Raw genomic sequence first — 17,519 nt, forward strand, 5'->3', positions numbered from 1 at the left:
GCTTATATATACACTTACATGAATCTGGCCTTTCCTGGTGGATTCTGAGTCTGGTAAGGAAGAATATGGAGGAAAGGCTCCATCTGGTTTCCACTTCTTGTAGTACCCAAGTAGGAGGAGATTTTCTCATCAGACATTCTTACCCTTTTTTTCTCTTCTGGTTTTGCACCATCACACAATCTAACATTAGCTGTAGCAATACAAATATAACCTTTAGTGGCTTTTGTATTCTACTTACTGTTCTGGCTCCTAACTAGAAATTGCAGTAAGGAATGCAGGTGAGAAAATGTTTGGTGATGTTTGGTGATGTCTAGAATTTGGCAAAATCCAAATGGAATTTCAAGGACAGAGAAAAGCAAATTCACAAGACTCAAGGTAGTCTTTGCTCAAAAATCATGGGGAACTCTAAAACAGGGGATTTTGAAGCCTCTTAGAAAGACCTTAAGAATTCTAGCCAGTAGAGAATAATGAATAATTACAAGTGTTGGACAAATTGATGGTTGTTATTAACATCCTTTATAACTTATTATTATTTTTTCAGAGAATTTGATCTTATTCTTGTATTTAATAATTCAATCTTACATTTACTAGTATTTTTATTCTTATATTTACTTCTGGTAATTAATGTCTTGACACTTACGAAGGTATTATGCAGAATAAGTTCATGTGGCAAAAAAAGCCATGTTCTGTACTCTTTATGAGTTTTTTTATCCTTCATGATAATTAGTTAATTCCTGCAATAGTTACATAAAGATTGTCCAATATGAAAGAACTAATTTGTGAATCATTAACCCAGTATGAACCTGATCATTCTTAGAAATCAGCCTCAGAAGAAGTGTTTTCTCATATTTAAGTTGACAGCAGTGGTCAGGTTCCCTTCTATTAGGCTCAGTTACCCAGATATTAATCAGACTGCATCTTAAAAGCTCCACACACGCTGGCTGATTTTAACTTTTCATGCCATGTAAGAATGCTGGAGGCTGTCTCTACCCATTCATCCCCTTCTGAAGAATATGCCACCAGTCTTAGAAGTAAAAGCTGTTTCACTGAAGTCTTCCCTGAGGGATTAATCATGGTGAACTGGTTTAAATGCTAGAGCTCCATGTCCATCAGTAGTCCCACTGTAATATCATCTGTAGAAAATGAAAACTCTTCAATCTCTACAACTGATTAAGTAGCTTCTGTTACTGTCCAATGGGAAACACTGAAAGTAGCTATAATGAGTATTTTATTCTTACAGAACATTTAGCCCTTGTCCACCACACAGAGGATCCCCTTCAGTTCACACTGGTTCTCAGCTTTCATTAATTATTTATCAGTACTATGTGAGGGTTTTCCACTCTTCTAGAGCAGCTCCTGCTCCACTGCTGTTCTGTGCTGCTCCCTCAGGAACACCTGCATAAAGCTCACCATGGAAATTTCTAGCCTGTTTGGTTGCTTTGGGATTTTTTAATTCTAATTTGTGAAGAGGTGTTTATGATGGATCAGTTCCATCACTGCAATGGCTTGTTTTGTTCAGGAGGCAGTCTGGAGAATTTTAACAATGTGCTGGTGAGTTTGTTGTGCTGTATTTATTTATAATTAGAGCTCCCACCAGCCAACTGGTGAGCTGTTTAACTTCTCAGGGAAAATTTATTTAACTCGATTTCCTAAATATGATTAAAAGAACAGTGCTTGAGTAAATATTCTCAGAAAGATGGCAGGACATTTAAATAGGTAAAATGACAAAGAGATAATAGAATCACAAGTCACGGATTCTGACAGAAAGGAACATCGTGCTTCAAACCCAAAACTCCCCTCAGAGAGGCGGGTGGTAGGGAGGGAAATACGAGAGGATTTGAAAATCCAGAATCCTTCAGCCCTCACTGTTGCCGTGTCCATTCTATACCTTGTGTTAGACCATACTTACAAACTATTTGGGGCTTTTTGATTGTGTTCGTATTTCTGGGTAGAAAATGTGTAATATTGGGCTACATTGCCTCCCTTCGCCTCAAAAAAAAAAACAAAAACTAAAGAGAAAACGAACCCAAAGCCCCAGGAGTAGAACTGAATATGAAAGCGCTTCGGGATCATTCCGTCAGAATTTCCCGGTGAGCGGGGAGAGCGTGTTGTCGTTCACTTAATCAAAACTCAGGTTCTCTTTGGGGTCGGGAAGAGGGTTTGGATAAAGATGTAACACCGCCACTACAGCCCACAACCCGCTGCCCTCACGCCCACCCCTTTCCCAGCCTCACTCTCACGCCCTTCCCGCCCCGCCGCTCGCCCCGCCCAGCTCAGGGCAAAGGCCTCGGGGCCGCCCCGCGCCTGCGCCGCCGCCTCCAATGGAGTTTGAACGCTTCCGAACCAGCCACTCCGGAGGGCGGCCGGCGCCGCGCTGCGCTCCCATTGGCGGCGGGGCCGCGGCCGCGTGGCGAGCGGCGTGGTGCCCGGGCCAATCAGCGCGCGGGGCCGCGGCATGAGGGGCGGGCACAAACGGCCGCGGGGCGGCGGCGCCGGCTTTGAGTCGCGGCGGGAGCGCGGCCGGGCGTGAGGGGCTGAGGGCGCCGGGAGTGTCGGCAGCGGTCGCGGGGCTCCGGTGGGCGCATAACAGTGAGTGAACAGTCGGGCGCGGGGCTGACGGTGGGAGGCAGCCCCCTGTCCCGTGAGGGCTCTCTCCGCATCTCTGGTTTTAGTCACTCTGAGATGTCCTGAGCTCAGCCGCGCTGCTTTGAAAGGTAAATGAAGAAGCCGCTGACGCCTCGTACGGAGCCGTGTGTTTTCTCAAGGAGACGCCACCTGAGGTAGAGCTGTCAAGCGCAGCCCGAAAAGTATAAATCCTGTTGTTGCCAGGAGATTCATTAGAGCGAGATTTTATGATCTGCTCTTAACTGCACAGAAGTGTGTCAAAATAGGACCGAATATTTTTAAGGGGTGTGTTTAGATCAGGAATGCCGTATTCTAATTGCTGCTAAGCCCAAGAAATGCAATTCCTTTAAAAGGGACTCTTACTTAACCTCTTGGAAGGTCTCATGGTCGCTGTCTTTGTGTTTCAGGCATAATACTTTCCATTTTATGTGAAACGAGAATCCTGCCAGTATGAGCTGGGCTGTGGAGGAATGGAAGGAGGGCCTCTCCCCCAGGGTCCTGCAGAAGATCCATGAGCTGGAAAGTCAAGTGGATAAGCTTAAAAAGGAGCGTCAGCAAAGGCAATACCAGCTAGAGACTTTGGAGGCAGCTTTGCAGAAACAGAAGCAGAAGGTAACCCAAAATGCCATTCTCCATGCCAAACACTGTTATAATAGTTTATTTTCTGGGGGTTGTTGAGTAATGGATTAGTGTTTTGCTTCTTCTCCCTGACTGAAAGGAAAGGTGGCACAGAATTATAAAATGTTTATCTTCACCTTACTTAATACTCATCATGTTCTTCCCTCTGTTTAGTTCATTTTGGTTGTTAATGTAATTCCTGCTTCCTATCTGTTTGGCATGTACTTTGAGGTTTTTCTACAGCTCCTTATGATTAGGAAAGTGAACATTTTATTGTTATACCTGTTAAAATCTGTGATAACGACTGGGCCTCTTTTATATACCAGAGCTGCACAGTTGTCAGCCTCTTCCTATTTCACCCTTCCTACAGATAACTATAATTTTAGTTCATGTTACTCCTTAGTTTTTTCCTTGTAGTGACTGGGGGTTTAGGATTTGGTGTTCTTTTTGGTTTTAGGGCTGTAATTTTACATCTCATCTAACTCTACCCTGTCAGCCCTCTAACCAGAGGTTAGAACCCTAATTGGTTAGGGTTCTGCCATGTTTCAGGTCAGCAATGACCTGTTTGGTTCAATTGTATTTTGTAGTATTTGACTACAGCTCAGAGACAATTTACAAAGATTGCCTGCTATTTCCTTTAGATTGTTACAACTTTCTAGAAAATCTTAAGGCTAGCAGTTTTCTTTGAGTTCTTTCTCGTGAGTTTCCAGGAAATTGTTTCAACCTTTCCAAGGAACAGCTATGCTCCCCAAACAAAAAGAAAGGATGCTTTAAAACTCTCAGAAGCAGCAGGTAGTACAATTTTCAGTTGAAAGAACAACACTGTGCCAAAGATGATGCCCCTTGGATGGTCCTCTGGGGAGGAGAAAGGCATCTTTCCTGCCAGACTCATCTTCAAGGCTGTGACCTCTGATAATTATTGTGCATACTTTGTGAAGTGAGCCAAAGTCTTCTGGCTGCTAAAGATAGGCCAGAAAGGGAAATGAGATGATCATTGAAGAATGTGGACTAATGATGATTATTAGTATTTAGGAATTGATTAGTTTTTTGAAGAGCTCATATCTCATCAATAAATATAAACTGTTAATGTCACTGAGTTGAGTTTTAGGAAATGTGGGTTTTTTCACATCCAAGAATATTTAAACAATATGTACACCTGAGGTTTTTAAAGCTGTCAGGATTTTGAAGTGTTAGGAAGAAAATAACAGTATGTAAGCTTTGTGTTACTAAAATAATAAGAGTACCAAAATGTAGAGAGGAGTTGATAATTTCAAAAATGTCTCTGTGTTCCAACTAGGTTGAAACTGAAAAAAATGAATCTGCAATACTGAAAAGAGAAAACCAGAGCTTGATGGAATTGTGTGATAATCTTGAGAAAGCAAAGCAGAAAATTTCACATGATCTTCAAGTAAAAGAATCTCAGGTCAACATTCAGTCAGGTCAGCTGAATTCCTGCAGGAAGGACATTGAAAGACTAGAACAAGAACTGAAAAGGTGAGGACTTGCTGTATGTCTCTAACATGTTTAGAATGGTTATTTTGTCTTTTTTTTTGCTCATGCCTTATATATATCCTTATAGAAGCAAATAAACAGAAAGCTATGTTGCTCTTTTAATTTTTATTTTTTTCTCTTTGATTTTTGTGAAAACTTAAGAGAGTTGAGGTGTTTGCCTGCTGTGAGAAATAATACAACACAATTTATGGTATATAGAAACACCAGCTTTATGCAAGGAGTTGCTAAGATCCACCAGTGAGGAATCTGAGATTCTGTGGAGATTCCACAGGGTTGATAGAACCTCACTAATGTTCTCTGTATCTGCTGTCAAGTGTTGGGACAAAGAGGTTGCGAGCTGATGATATGTGTTCCATTTATCTATTCCCAAAGTCTGGTTTGCTGAGTTCTTGCTTCCCCTTATATTATTTTACATAACCGTTCATAACAAAATATCAGTTGCTGCATGTACCTCATTCTTGGCAATAATTTCTGATTTTGTATTTGTCTGCATTTTGTTTGGTACATGGTCATTTGCCACTTAATCCCAACTGAGGGTCCTGTGGGAGAGGAGTTTTTGGTGTTATGCTGTAAAAGAAGGGGAAAATAAAAAAGGCAAATGTGGGGTCACTGATGCAATAGCCTACAGCCTGGAACCAGTATCTTACCATGGTTATACAGTGTGGTTATATGGTTTAATTGGATGCCCTTGTAACTCTTCAAGCCCACAAAAGTCACTCTAATGGGTTGTCTGCTGTGGTGTTAATGGAACACATGAAAAATTCACTATTGAGTGGAGAGTATTCCCTTGCATTTCAAGAAGTATGCATAGTTTTCTGAAAGTGTGCGGTATCAGAACATAGCAATTAAAAGTTGTGTTTCCTGCTGTAAAGATGCTTCCTGAAGAGTAAGAGTTTGATATTCTCAGTGCTTACAGTGGTTTGGGTATGTTTAGCTGAACTACAGCTTCATACAGTGAGACCTCAAACAGTTCTAGCAGACTTTCATCTGCTTGAGGTTTGATTTTGCGTTTTAGCTTTGACTCCTATGTACTTGATTAAATATGTTGGAACTCAAAATATATTCATATTTTTGTGTTGTACCACCTAGAATTTTTCAGTGGAGGTGTCTTGACTTGATCTTTAAGTTCTTTGACTCATATAATTTATTAGTATATGTTAGGCTCTTAAAAATAGCTGATAAACTTTTTAGTTTCCATTATTAATTTATGCTGCTGCTTCTTTCCTGAACAGATGCAAATGTGAGCTTGAGAGAAGTCAGCAGACATTGACTGCAGGAGATGTATCATTCAGTGGCACTCCACAGAAAAGTTTTACTGCTCCTTTAACACCAGTTCAAAGTAATAATGGTAAATTATACTTTTCTTCATCCAGCACAGATAGCTGACTGTCAGTTTTCTCAGAAAGCTGAGTATTTTAAACACTACACTTGTACTGAGTTGCTTAGTCTCCCTTATGAAAGTTATTATGACAGTATCTAATTTGTAGCACCCTAGGTTTAGGTTTAAAAATTTACTTTTAAAAATTATTAGTGCAGATTAAATATTGCATTTTTTCAATGCTACATTGAGGAACATGGAATAGTAATAAGATATCCTTCTATAGACTGCAGCAATCTTTTGAATGCCTGTTCCTGGTGTCAGCTCTTCATGTCATGGGGAGCAAATTTCTTTTTCCCTGTACCACAGTTACTTTAACTAAAATGCAGTCAACAATTAAATGTGTTATTTCTTTGGAAAATTATTTTTTTGCTTAGGCTGTTACTGTGCATGGTAATCTACACAATTAATGCTCTGTAACCATTTCAAAACATCACTTCTAGCTTCAAATTAGGGACATCAAAAATATTTAAAATATTTGAATGAACTGGAAAAATGAAAGGAAGTTTCCTTAAGTGGAGAATTCTGTAGCCAGACTTTCTTTATGCTGAAAAGCTTTGATGTATTCAATATTATACATGTTATTTACTTCTTTCAATGCTATGAACAAATGTTCTGTGAGTTTGGCATCTCAATCTTACTCCAGTGGGAAATCTGAGATAATCTCTTATACTCTTGCTCCTTTTACTTTCTTTACGCATACCTGAAAAAGGGTGCAGTAAGTGGCAATGTCAAGCATTCCATTAAGCATGGCACTCCTGAAATGCGGATAAGATTAAAATGATTTACCTAACTTTATTTAAAATTGTATTCCTGGGGAGATATTTTCCTTTGGAAGCTGGAGTCTTAGATTCATTAAGATCATTGAATCCTAGAATATTTCAAGTTAGAAGGTTCCCAAAGGGGTAAGGAAACATGGCTTGATTGGGTGAAAAACTGGTTGGACTAAGGCAGAAGACTATTCATCATGTCTTTGTAGATGCTAAGTTTGAAGAACTAGAAGAAAAATACAAGAAAAAAGTACAAGAAAATAAAGAGCTAGAATTACAACTGAGAACCATCCAGCTTAAGGTAAGTATCTCTTAGGAACTGTGTGATATCTAAGAAAGTAACCACTCAGTGAACTTGAAAAATGAAATGGAAAACTAGTGAAAAATGTTCTACATCATATAAAATATAATTTCCAAAGAAAAAAGAGCATTAATCTTTGTGTGCTGCCATTCAGAAGTACTTTTGGAGAATTCAGAAAAGCCATCCTCTTTGAATAGCAGAGGAAAGAAGGTCATTAAAAATGAGAACACATCCTTCAGAAACTGGAAGTCTCCTGGAAGCAAGGACAAGATAAGACAGTGTCAGTTATGCCAAGTTAAATACCATAGAATAATAAAATAGCCTTGAAAAAGATTGTGAGAAATAATTCACACCTAGAAAATAGAAACCCATAAATCTTTCAAACATACACGAAGGAGAAACAGTATTAGCTAATCTCTGAGAACAAGATAAGATGTGAAAGCCCTCAAGGAAAAAGCCATTGCTTAAAGAAAATGTGAAATAATTTTATCTTTGGTACTTACTAAAAGTTTAAAAACTTTTCTGTATCAGAACCTTATTCATTGGAGTTGAATCTATGGCACAGCCTTGTAGTGGAAAGTCAGAAGTAGCCTTAAATTAGATTGGTGATTTTTTTTACTACTATTCATTTTATCAGATACAGAGAATATTTTCTCATTAGTTGATAGGGCACTGTTAATAGGGACTGTTGAATCACTGTGATGTGCAATGTTGCCTCATTCTTCTCTTGACACTGGAAGGGGACAAGGATGATGACACTAGAAAAAACACAGTGCTGCTTCCTGGAAATACAGTTTTGTCAGGCCAAATTTTTGTCCTGGGCAAATTGTTAGAAACATGACATATGTTTGTTGAAGCATGTGTGGGCTTATGAAGAAAAGGTCAACCACATACTGATAAAGGCAAAACATGCCTCATATTTTCAGACCTTTTGGGATTTTTCTTTTAAGAGCAAATCAGAAAATGTGGAAGTGTGACTCAGTGTAATGTTGTTGGATATACACTGATGAAAGGGAAAAAAATTGATGAGGGGAGTTCTTGCAAATATAAAGGAAAAGATTGAGTGCAGAGTGGCAAAAATGGTCTGTTTTTATTGGGAAATGGCTCCTCCTTTTCAGAGGAGCCTGAGAAGGCCTGGTAAAGAGAATTGTGAAATTCAGCAGATTGATTAGATTCCTGATAAAGGCTTAAGTAATATGGTTTAAGACCACACAGTATTTATAACATTTGCAGTAATTAAGATGGTGAGTAAAATTCAGCTTAAAAAAATAAATAGTGAAGTAATACATCAGGAAAACATAATTTGAAAAAGGAATGCCTGATACATTTGGGCTCCTAGTCTGTGATTCCAGGAAGCATTTGGTTGTCATTGTGGCTGGTTCTGGATTCAAACTTATGTCTCAGAAACTGTGAATTTAAATGGCATATTGGGGAAGTGATTACTGCATGCATGGTTAGTTTTCTTTTCCTCTTTGTTAACAAGTTATTTTAGAGGATTATCCAGAATGCTGTGTCCAATGCAATATAGATTTCTCTATCTTGCTCTTCGTAGTCTTGGTGCAGCTGTTCCTAGATAACAGCATAGTCTCTGGAGTGACTGAGAAGTCACACTGGGTATTACATGGTTTAGGGATTTAGTTTAAGAAAAAGTAATTCAAATGAATTGCATTTCAAAATCCAGTTAAAAAAACAATAGGGTCTTTACTGTTTGAGGTTTTGTTTGTTTGGGGTTTTTCACTTAGGTAGAGGGAAAAAAAAGTGTAATTCTTTTGCTCTGTTTAATTTTTTAATGGGAAAATATTGGAAGCTTGTACCTGGCAGATTTTATTATAGCAATTTTGGATTACTCTGTTTATAAGTTTAAATAATTAAATATATTTTGAATTTATCTGTGGTTCTCCAGTAGAACTAAATGTTAGTCAAATATCAGATATGTTAGTCTAGACTTCTATTTTTTTTTCTGGCAACTTAGTCTTCACTTGCCTGCAAAAACGTAGGCTTTGATTTTAAAAAATGTAGGAGTTAAATGATGGGATCTCTCTTGAAAAAGACAAAAATTTATGTATGTTACTTGTAAATACTTTTTCTGATATCCTAGTTTGTATTGGTAAGTATCAGCTATGTTTGGATACTTGGGCTAAAGTTATTTAATTTATGTAGCATAAAAAAACCATGTATCAGGACTTTGCACTGGTAGGTGCTGTGATGTTATAACAGTGTGGAATGATGATGACCTATTAGCTACTAATGTTAATTTAGTTATTTTGTTATATGTTGGATAAGGAGCTGTTTAATGGTATTTCCTTTTCTTTTTTTGGACACAGAAAATGAATCAGCCTCATCCTCAAAGCTCTTTGAGTCACAGGGAGATTGCTCGGAATCAGGCTTCCTCATCTGTGTTTTCATGGCAACAGGAAAAGACACCAGCTAGAAACCAAGAAACACCTGCAAGGGGAAGTTCTGCAGCATCCTCCTTTCCGTGGGATAAAGAAACAAATTCAAGTATTCTATCAGAGAAGAATGAGTTTGACAACAGCTTTGCTGAGAACTCGAATTCTTCCCTCATGATCCAGCTAAGAGCACAGAACCAAGGTATCTGATGCACTTCTTTAGATCCAGAGGCAGTTTCCTGTATGGTTTTATGACTGCTGATATGTAGGCTATTGAAATTAGTACTTCAGCAAAGAAAAGAGATATTTGTTGCTCTGGCAGCTGGCCCTGTTGGCTGCTGGTGTATTTTCAGTGATCAGCCATACACAGAGATGACCTACAAGCTGTGATATCTTTTATAGAAGAGGTATGAGAAGTAGAAGGGAACAGTTTGTATTTTTGGGCTGAATAGGGAACGTAATCTAAAAGGAAAAATGCTTTTTTCCATTAATCCCATTGTTCATGGAGCAATCTTAAAACAGCTAAAAACACTCTTCAGGACTTCATTGCATGTCACTGTTAAATTCAATTTTATTGTTTCTTTGTTTTTCTATACTATTGATACTTTTGACTGAGCAATAACTCTCTTAAAAATTTGATGATTGAACATGCTTAGTGCATAACTGATTTGGTCCATGATGGATGCTATTGGAAGCACAAAACGAAGCATGTTGCAAAAAGTGCAATCAAAACCCAAGATATGATCTTGTATTGCACATACTGACATGAAGAAATAATAATTCCTGATAGTAAGAGAGGAGGTAGTTGGTCTGTTGTGGATTTGTTGAGCATTCACCTGAGCCAACTATTTGTACTCTTTGGACAGCTTTTCCACTGTTTTACCTTCCAAACTCGTAATTCAAATACCCCACATATTCAGTTTTGGTGGCTTTTTCAACTTGGAAGCCATACCAATTCAGAATCAGGAAGACAGGATTTCTTTTAACAAAAAAAAAAAAAAAAAAAAGGATCCAAAACAACAACAATGAAAAAGAAAACAAAACAAACCCAAAAAACCTAACAAAACTGGATAACAGTAATTCTGAGTAATGCTTCCTCTAGCTGACTTATGTTTTCTGCTGAGAATTGTGTTTCTACTCTGTTGTGGTTTTTGGAAGATAAACTTTTACTGATGTATACTGTGAGAATAGTACTTGGTTTAGTTTTGTCTGCATGCAGTTTTGAGACAGGAAAAAGATTAAAATATGAAATGGGACATTTACAATTACCAGATAGTTGAAAAATCTTTTGGAAGTGCAGTTGCCCCAAGCAAATGCTTGTAGTGGATATACTTATAAAAGGAAAAAACAAAAAAAAGATATTTCAAGTGACATATTTCTGCATGTTTAAAAACAGTAACAAAACCAAACAAAAATAAACCAGCAGAGGAACAAATTGTCTTTGCTTTTGCAGCACTTGTTCTTGAGCTCTCATGTTTCTGTGTTCTTTCTCATGAGGTAGGAATTATTGATTTAGACTCAACTGTCTTTCAGTCTTGACAGTTTTTGTCATTGATGTCATAGTAGAAGACAGTTGAAACTTGTTTTAACTTGCTGAAAATTTTACAGGGTATCTGCCTGTATGAGGAAATGGGGTTGTTATCAAACATTTTAAATACTTAGAGGAGGTACCTTCCAAAGCAGAAAGTATCCTTAATCTTTACTGTTTTTTAAATTCAGAGCTAAATGCCATTATTAAAGACCTAGAGCAGCAATTGCAAGCTCAAGAAAAACTGAAGAGGTCCCATATGAATAAGCATCAAGAGACTGAACTGGAGCTGGACAGACTGAAGTTGGAATTAACTGAGAAGGATAAAATTCTGAACAAAACCAGAGATAAACTGACTCAAACGAGTACACAAGTTGATCAAGCTACTACACAGGTAAAATGTTGCCTCACACATCTAACTGTCCTTACGATTCATTGCCAGTATTTCTATGTGTCAGTTTTCAGCCATTTAGTAAGAACCAAGGTTCTCAGACTAAGTTTCCTGACAGTTTACTGAGGATCAAGTTTTGAGAAGTATGTGTTAGTTTGATATGCCTTATATGTAAAGACATTAATACATGTAAGCAGTAGCCCGTTTTCTGAAAGGTTCTTACACCACCTAAAGAAATAATTTTCTTACTCGGGTAAGAGCGACTTAAATTCTGAAAAAATATTTACTGATCAAGTTTCATAGAGCAACAATGACATCTGGTGGCAAGTTCTGACCTGAAAAAGACTGTTGTGTCTTTGGCTGGAAATCAGAATTTGTTGTTTATCCTACAGGATGTTGTAGGGGCCTAGCCCTTATACTGTAAGTTGCTTGTTTCAAATAAAGTCTAGGTAAAACTGTAATGCAAGATTAAGAATATATGCATTTTCTAAATGGAATTTCACAGCCTAATCCTAAGGAGTTTGAATTCATAGTAAAAATCAACAGAATAGTACAACTTGCTTAGTCAAGAATTTACAGAGTGTATGTAAATACATAAAAATCTGCTGGTGCTTAAAGTAATTAAAACTGAAGAAGGTAACAAGTATTTTCCTTGATTAATCAAGATGCATTACCTTACTAAAGTTCCTTTTCACAACATTTAGCAAATTTGAAATGAGAGCACAGATGTCATAATTCCTTCAATGTTCATAATTTCATCTATCCTTTAACTTTTTTTCTCTACTAGTTTGATTCATCTACAGCATAGGGAAAAAGATGTTCATGTTTATCTTCTCTGGGTAGATTACTTATCCATGTTTGTCAGCAAGTTTCTGCATGCTGCTTAAGTATATTAGTGAGCTAATATTTCCCACAACTTCTGTATTGGCCCTTAAAAAGTAAGCCTTATGTTTGCATGTAAAACTTGATCACTTCCTTCTCAGAGAGACAGCAACATTTGCCCATTGATAATTCTGAGTCTGAAACTAGGAACTAGTCTGGGGGAAGTCTTAGCTGGATAAGGGAAAACCAAACACCTGACATAGTCCCTTGACTTCATAAAGGCACTCTTATCATGGTGAGTTTGTGGGAAGACACAGCTGATTCAGTCTGACAGCATAATTTCTCTGAAAATAGCTTAATTTCATTTATTTGATTAAAAAAATGACTATTCGACTTCGTACACGATTAGGGTGTATTTGTATTTGATTATGTATTTGATTTTTCCCTTGTTAATTTTCTCTGGGTTTAAGAGTGCAGAATTGTTTTACTGAGGAATTGAAGGGGATTAAAAGCAGCCCAAGGGAAGGGGCAAGGTTGTGTATCTAGAAACATCCCTGGGAAAGGACAAGGAGAAGTGGAACTTGGCACCATTGGAACTGAGGTGCAGCCCACCCTTAAGGTGCAGTGCATCTTGCCCCAGAAAGTTCCTTTGGTCCTGCCATCTGAAGGTGACTCCTTTCTGTTCTGTTTCTTCTTTCTTACACTGGAATTGGATCTCTGCCTGCCCACCCTGGACTTTGAAAGTAGAACAGCAATGAGATTTTAGTTCATGCCTTGTAGCCTGGATTTAATCCTGGCAACCCCCCTTGTGCACTCTTCTGTCACTGGTACTATTCAGACCTCAAACACAGCACCTCTGTTGTGTTATCAAGTATTTTCACTCCTTGTGAGATCTGCAGCCTTTCTGCAATCGCATTTCCATGTGATCTTGCAGGAGTTCACAATCCCTGCAGTCTCTGCCTAATAACCTGACATCCCAACACAACTTCTTGCTTCTTATTCTCTTACTTCTACTGTTTCATTAACTCAATAAACAGCTCTTGTTGCTCAAGAGAGTCCCATTCACCCATTGCCATTTTTCTTGCTCTCTGGGGACCAAAAAAGTACATATTCTGCGTTAATAGATTTGGTCTGGAATAAAATTTACATTTTTTTGTTCAGGAAGTTAGGTGAACAATGCTTCACTCTCTTGGGTGACATAATATTGACATAATTAACTTATTTAACTCAGTTGATGTGGAGGTGAACCTAGACATAGCCTGCTGATTTTTTTTTTTTTTTTTTTAATTAAAGTTTAAAAAGTTGTTGTTTAATTAAAAGTTGTTTAGTTCAAGCTTAAAGTTGTAAAAAATACTCTGTTATAATATACTAAGATAGTTGTTTCTTTTTTTCTGTCCAAATCAACTTGCTGGATCACTCTGAAATTTGGTGGAATATCCATTTATTTTCAGTCTAAACATGTAGTTGCTTAGCAGTTAGCAGTCATTCTTTAGTTGGTAGCAACCTGAGGTACTGAAAATACAATCTATTCTTAGTGCCAAATGTAGCATCTTTCTGCAGATTGCTGATCTAAATATATAAATCTTATATATTTTATTAACATATCTTTATATATATCTTATATATAATCTAAAGATGTTTCCATTATTGTGTGCATATACACTCATATATATACACATGTACACACCTTATACATATATGTAGAAGTACATATACTCTTTTTATATATACACACATGTTTTCTCACTAACATAAGGAAGAATGAATGAGTTTTGTACTTTGGATTGCTAAGAATTTCCATGGTACCAGCTACAGTTACTGTGGCTATATGAATGCTAGAACAATTGTAGTAGCTGACAGCAGTGTCTTTTTTTAAGTGAAGGCTTATATATTTAAATGAAACATTGCTTGCACCTTTAACACTTGTGATTGATAACTAAATTATTATAGGTCCAGATGTTGGAGCAAAAGGTGAAGCGATTATCAGAAGAACTGAATTGCCAAAGACAGAATGCTGAGAGCGCTCGTCAGTCTTTAGAACAGAAAATAAAGGCAAAGGAAAAGGAATACCAACAGGTAAGGCAAGGAGAACTTGTTGACTTTGACTCTCTGAGGAGATGAAATCAATTGGCTGATGCCGTGTATCTGATTTTCTGTTAGTTGCAATCACATTTGACAGAGAGGGAGAAGTTGCAAAGAAAATTGAAAAAATGGAAAACAAACATTGCAATAGTGGGGAAAGGCTATTGGAGAGGTGCAGGATTGGGTTGGTATTCACCAGACAATAGAGAATGTGTTTGAGAGATGGAATGAGATAAATGGAGGCTAGTTTCTCATGGATTTGTTTCATAAAATTACGTATATGTGAGCTTGAACTTGGTAACCAACTCAATTATTTCTGTGGAATTTGAGTTAATTTTGCATGCATTTCACACAGAAGAAAATAATTTCTTTAGGATTGCATCTCTATTATTCTAATTTTGGCTCATGCTCAGCAGATGTTAATATAGCCAATTAGCATGAATGTCTTTAATTTCCTTTATGCCAGCTCTTGCAGAGGGAAAAAGTGTAGCACTATCCCAGGATTTTTTCTGGAATAAAGTTATATTTAGTATTAACAGCATTAACACTGATTTAGATTAGGGCTAAACTCTTTGTATTTTTCTTTTTAAGCTTAATAATGTGATCTACATTAGGAAATCTAAGACACAGATTCAGAAGTGATAGTGCTATTTCAGATGGGCACTTTAACTTTGCTTTATGGATTGAATATAAGGGGATTGCCCTGAGGAAGGCTGCTTGTTGTGTTAAATGTTTAACCTGAAACCTTTTCTCTAAGGTATGTCCAGATAGATAAAATAATTGACAGTGGAGTTCTGGTGGGGTAGCCAATAAACAATGCTGCTACCAGCACTCTTGAGTGAAAAAGTGATTTTTACAAAGTCTGTCAATCCAGATGCTACCTCAGGATCTCAAATTGATTCTGAATCTTGTCTAGAATTGGTAAATTGGATCAACTGATCTTTGTATTTGAATAGTTGTAGCATCACTGTATTAATCAAAAGATGGATTGAAGGCCTATGAACCTTCTGTTCTGGTTTTTCCTTTTGTCAGTTAGTTAAAAAAGCCCTCAGATTAACCTGTAAGCCCACGTACTGCCATTCTAAGTTGTTCAGCAAGGCCATTAATTGAGAACTGTCTTTTCCTGCAGTGGTTAGAATCTATGAGCTGTTACAAGTTCTTGAAATGTTTGTTTAATGTTAGTTTATTTATAATATTAGTCTGTCAAGTCCTGTTTAAAGGCTCTGTATGACATTGTCTTGCAACAAAATTTGTGCAGTATTTTGGGGAAAAAACCAACCTTATAGTACAGTAAGTAAGTAATGGCAGAGATGAACCTGCCTACTTGTACTCTAATGTAATTCTTATGTGAAATTTACCTTTAGTTGGAAAAATTTTAACACTGTTGCTTTCATTAGTGTTAGTTTCATTTTTTTCCTTTCTGCAACAGGAATGTTACAGTAATTAAGTTCTTAAGCAGATGACATAAATTGGGTTAATGTCTTTCCTGCCTATGTGGCATTTCCCTCATGAATCAAAGCTGGGTTTAAATTTTTTTTTCTTGTATAAGACAAGTGTCCCTGACCAGGCAGTACCTGCTCAATAAAAAAAACATTTATTTCTGCAGAAACAGAAATAGAGACTTGCTGTGATCATGTGTTTATTTCTTTGCTTCTCTGCCACTGTTTTCTAGGAGCTCTCTTGTCAGCAGCGTTCCTTGCAAACACTGGATCAGCAGTGCAACCAGATAAGAAGCAAACTGAATCAGGAGCTACAGCAAGCAAAAAGTGACTTCAACGTTCTGCAGGCAGAATTTGATAAAGTAGGCTTTTTTTAGAATTAAAATTCTCTACATAAAGCAAAAAAAATAATGTAGCATCTTGTATTAATGTTTTTATAGTATGTATTTGATGTTTTGTATTTACCATTAGGTATTTCTTGCCAAAATACTATGTATTTTAATGTGAATTATAGGCTTTTAAAAGTTTGTGGCTAGTTCCCTCCTCACAGGGAAGGAGATGTAAATGCAGACAGTGCAGGTAAAATAAATCTGAGAAAGGAGCAGCTAAAGCTGATCCCAAGACACTTTATGTAAAAAAAAAACAAAAACAAACAAACAAAAAAAACCAAAAAAACAAAAAAAAACCAAAAAAAACCATGCAGAGGTGTAGTTTGACAGAGCTACTGACCAACAGGAAAAACAGTCCTATTTTCTTATACCCTGGCCATGTGATCCTGGAGAGAGCTGATAAATGAGATAAAAGAGCGAAGAAAATATTACATTTAAATTAGCATATGTATATACAGAACCAAGTGTTTGCTATCAGTTTAATTCCCTGAACTGATTCTCCACAAAATCAGATGAGTGTCATGGCATGTGTAAGGAAGAAGGTCAGTATGAAGGAGCTCTTCCACAACTTTGGCAGCAGCTAGCTATTAAAACATATCAGTTGTCACAAACTCCCAACTTAAAGTAGGTTAGAAAGCAGCACAAGCCTCAGAAGTGGGTGACCAGAAAAGAGGAATGTTTAAAAGCCTCCAAAAATTCTTGAGAGCATTTCTCAAGCAGCAGAGCTAACAGATTTTCTAAAAAGGACCAAAGTTCTTGAAAGTTATGTTGAGAAGCCTCATTTGCAGGCAGCCTAAACTGAAACATCATTTCTGAAACTGCCAACAGCTTTCTTGCAGGCTTGTTTTTTTTATAAATATAGCTGTGGGACTACATTCAGTCAAAAGTTTTTTTATTGGATGCTTCTTTATTGTATGTGTATTCTTTTGTATATACTTACCTAAAAATTGATTTGAGAGGACAATAAGTGCCTTTTACTTCCTTCTCAAAGAAAATTTATTACTTGATCACCTTTAATAGACTTTTTTGTACCCACTAGTATAATTTCCTTTCTTTTTAGTCTGGAGTGTTTTAGGACTGTTTGGAAAGAGTTAAAATGTTCATTTTTATAAAAATCTGTCAACAGAGCAGTAATTGCAGTTATGATCCTAGTTTTGACTCACACAGCTTAGCCAAAAAAAAAGGCAATTGTATTCCAATTTAATTTCTCTCCTACAGTTATCATTGCGGTGATGTAGCTGCAAGTTGGATGAATTAATCTTACTTTAGACAGT

The 17,519-nt window shown here is 37.1% G+C and overlaps 1 protein-coding gene across 5 annotated transcripts in view; it reads left to right on the plus strand.

Annotated features, from left to right (window-relative positions):
- Positions 1 to 2,475: 2,475 nt before the first annotated feature.
- CENPF (centromere protein F) overlaps positions 2,476 to 17,519 on the plus strand; it is a 34,027-nt gene continuing 18,983 nt past the window's right edge. For 2 of the 5 annotated variants that reach the window (XM_056488302.1, XM_056488306.1), the window contains exons 1-9: positions 2,503 to 2,714; positions 3,033 to 3,237; positions 4,541 to 4,737; positions 5,988 to 6,103; positions 7,113 to 7,204; positions 9,529 to 9,796; positions 11,314 to 11,516; positions 14,286 to 14,411; positions 16,090 to 16,218. In XM_056488302.1, the coding sequence (XP_056344277.1) occupies positions 3,076 to 3,237; positions 4,541 to 4,737; positions 5,988 to 6,103; positions 7,113 to 7,204; positions 9,529 to 9,796; positions 11,314 to 11,516; positions 14,286 to 14,411; positions 16,090 to 16,218 (1,293 nt within the window). In that variant the 5' untranslated portion in view covers positions 2,503 to 2,714; positions 3,033 to 3,075. Of the gene's footprint in view, positions 2,781 to 3,032; positions 3,238 to 4,540; positions 4,738 to 5,987; positions 6,104 to 7,112; positions 7,205 to 9,528; positions 9,797 to 11,313; positions 11,517 to 14,285; positions 14,412 to 16,089; positions 16,219 to 17,519 lie in introns of all 5 variants that reach the window. The other 3 variants (XM_056488303.1, XM_056488304.1, XM_056488305.1) reach the window with 3 other exon arrangements.

This window comes from Oenanthe melanoleuca, chromosome 3 (genome assembly GCF_029582105.1).
Source record: "Oenanthe melanoleuca isolate GR-GAL-2019-014 chromosome 3, OMel1.0, whole genome shotgun sequence".
Classification (NCBI taxonomy): Eukaryota; Metazoa; Chordata; class Aves; order Passeriformes; family Muscicapidae; genus Oenanthe; species Oenanthe melanoleuca.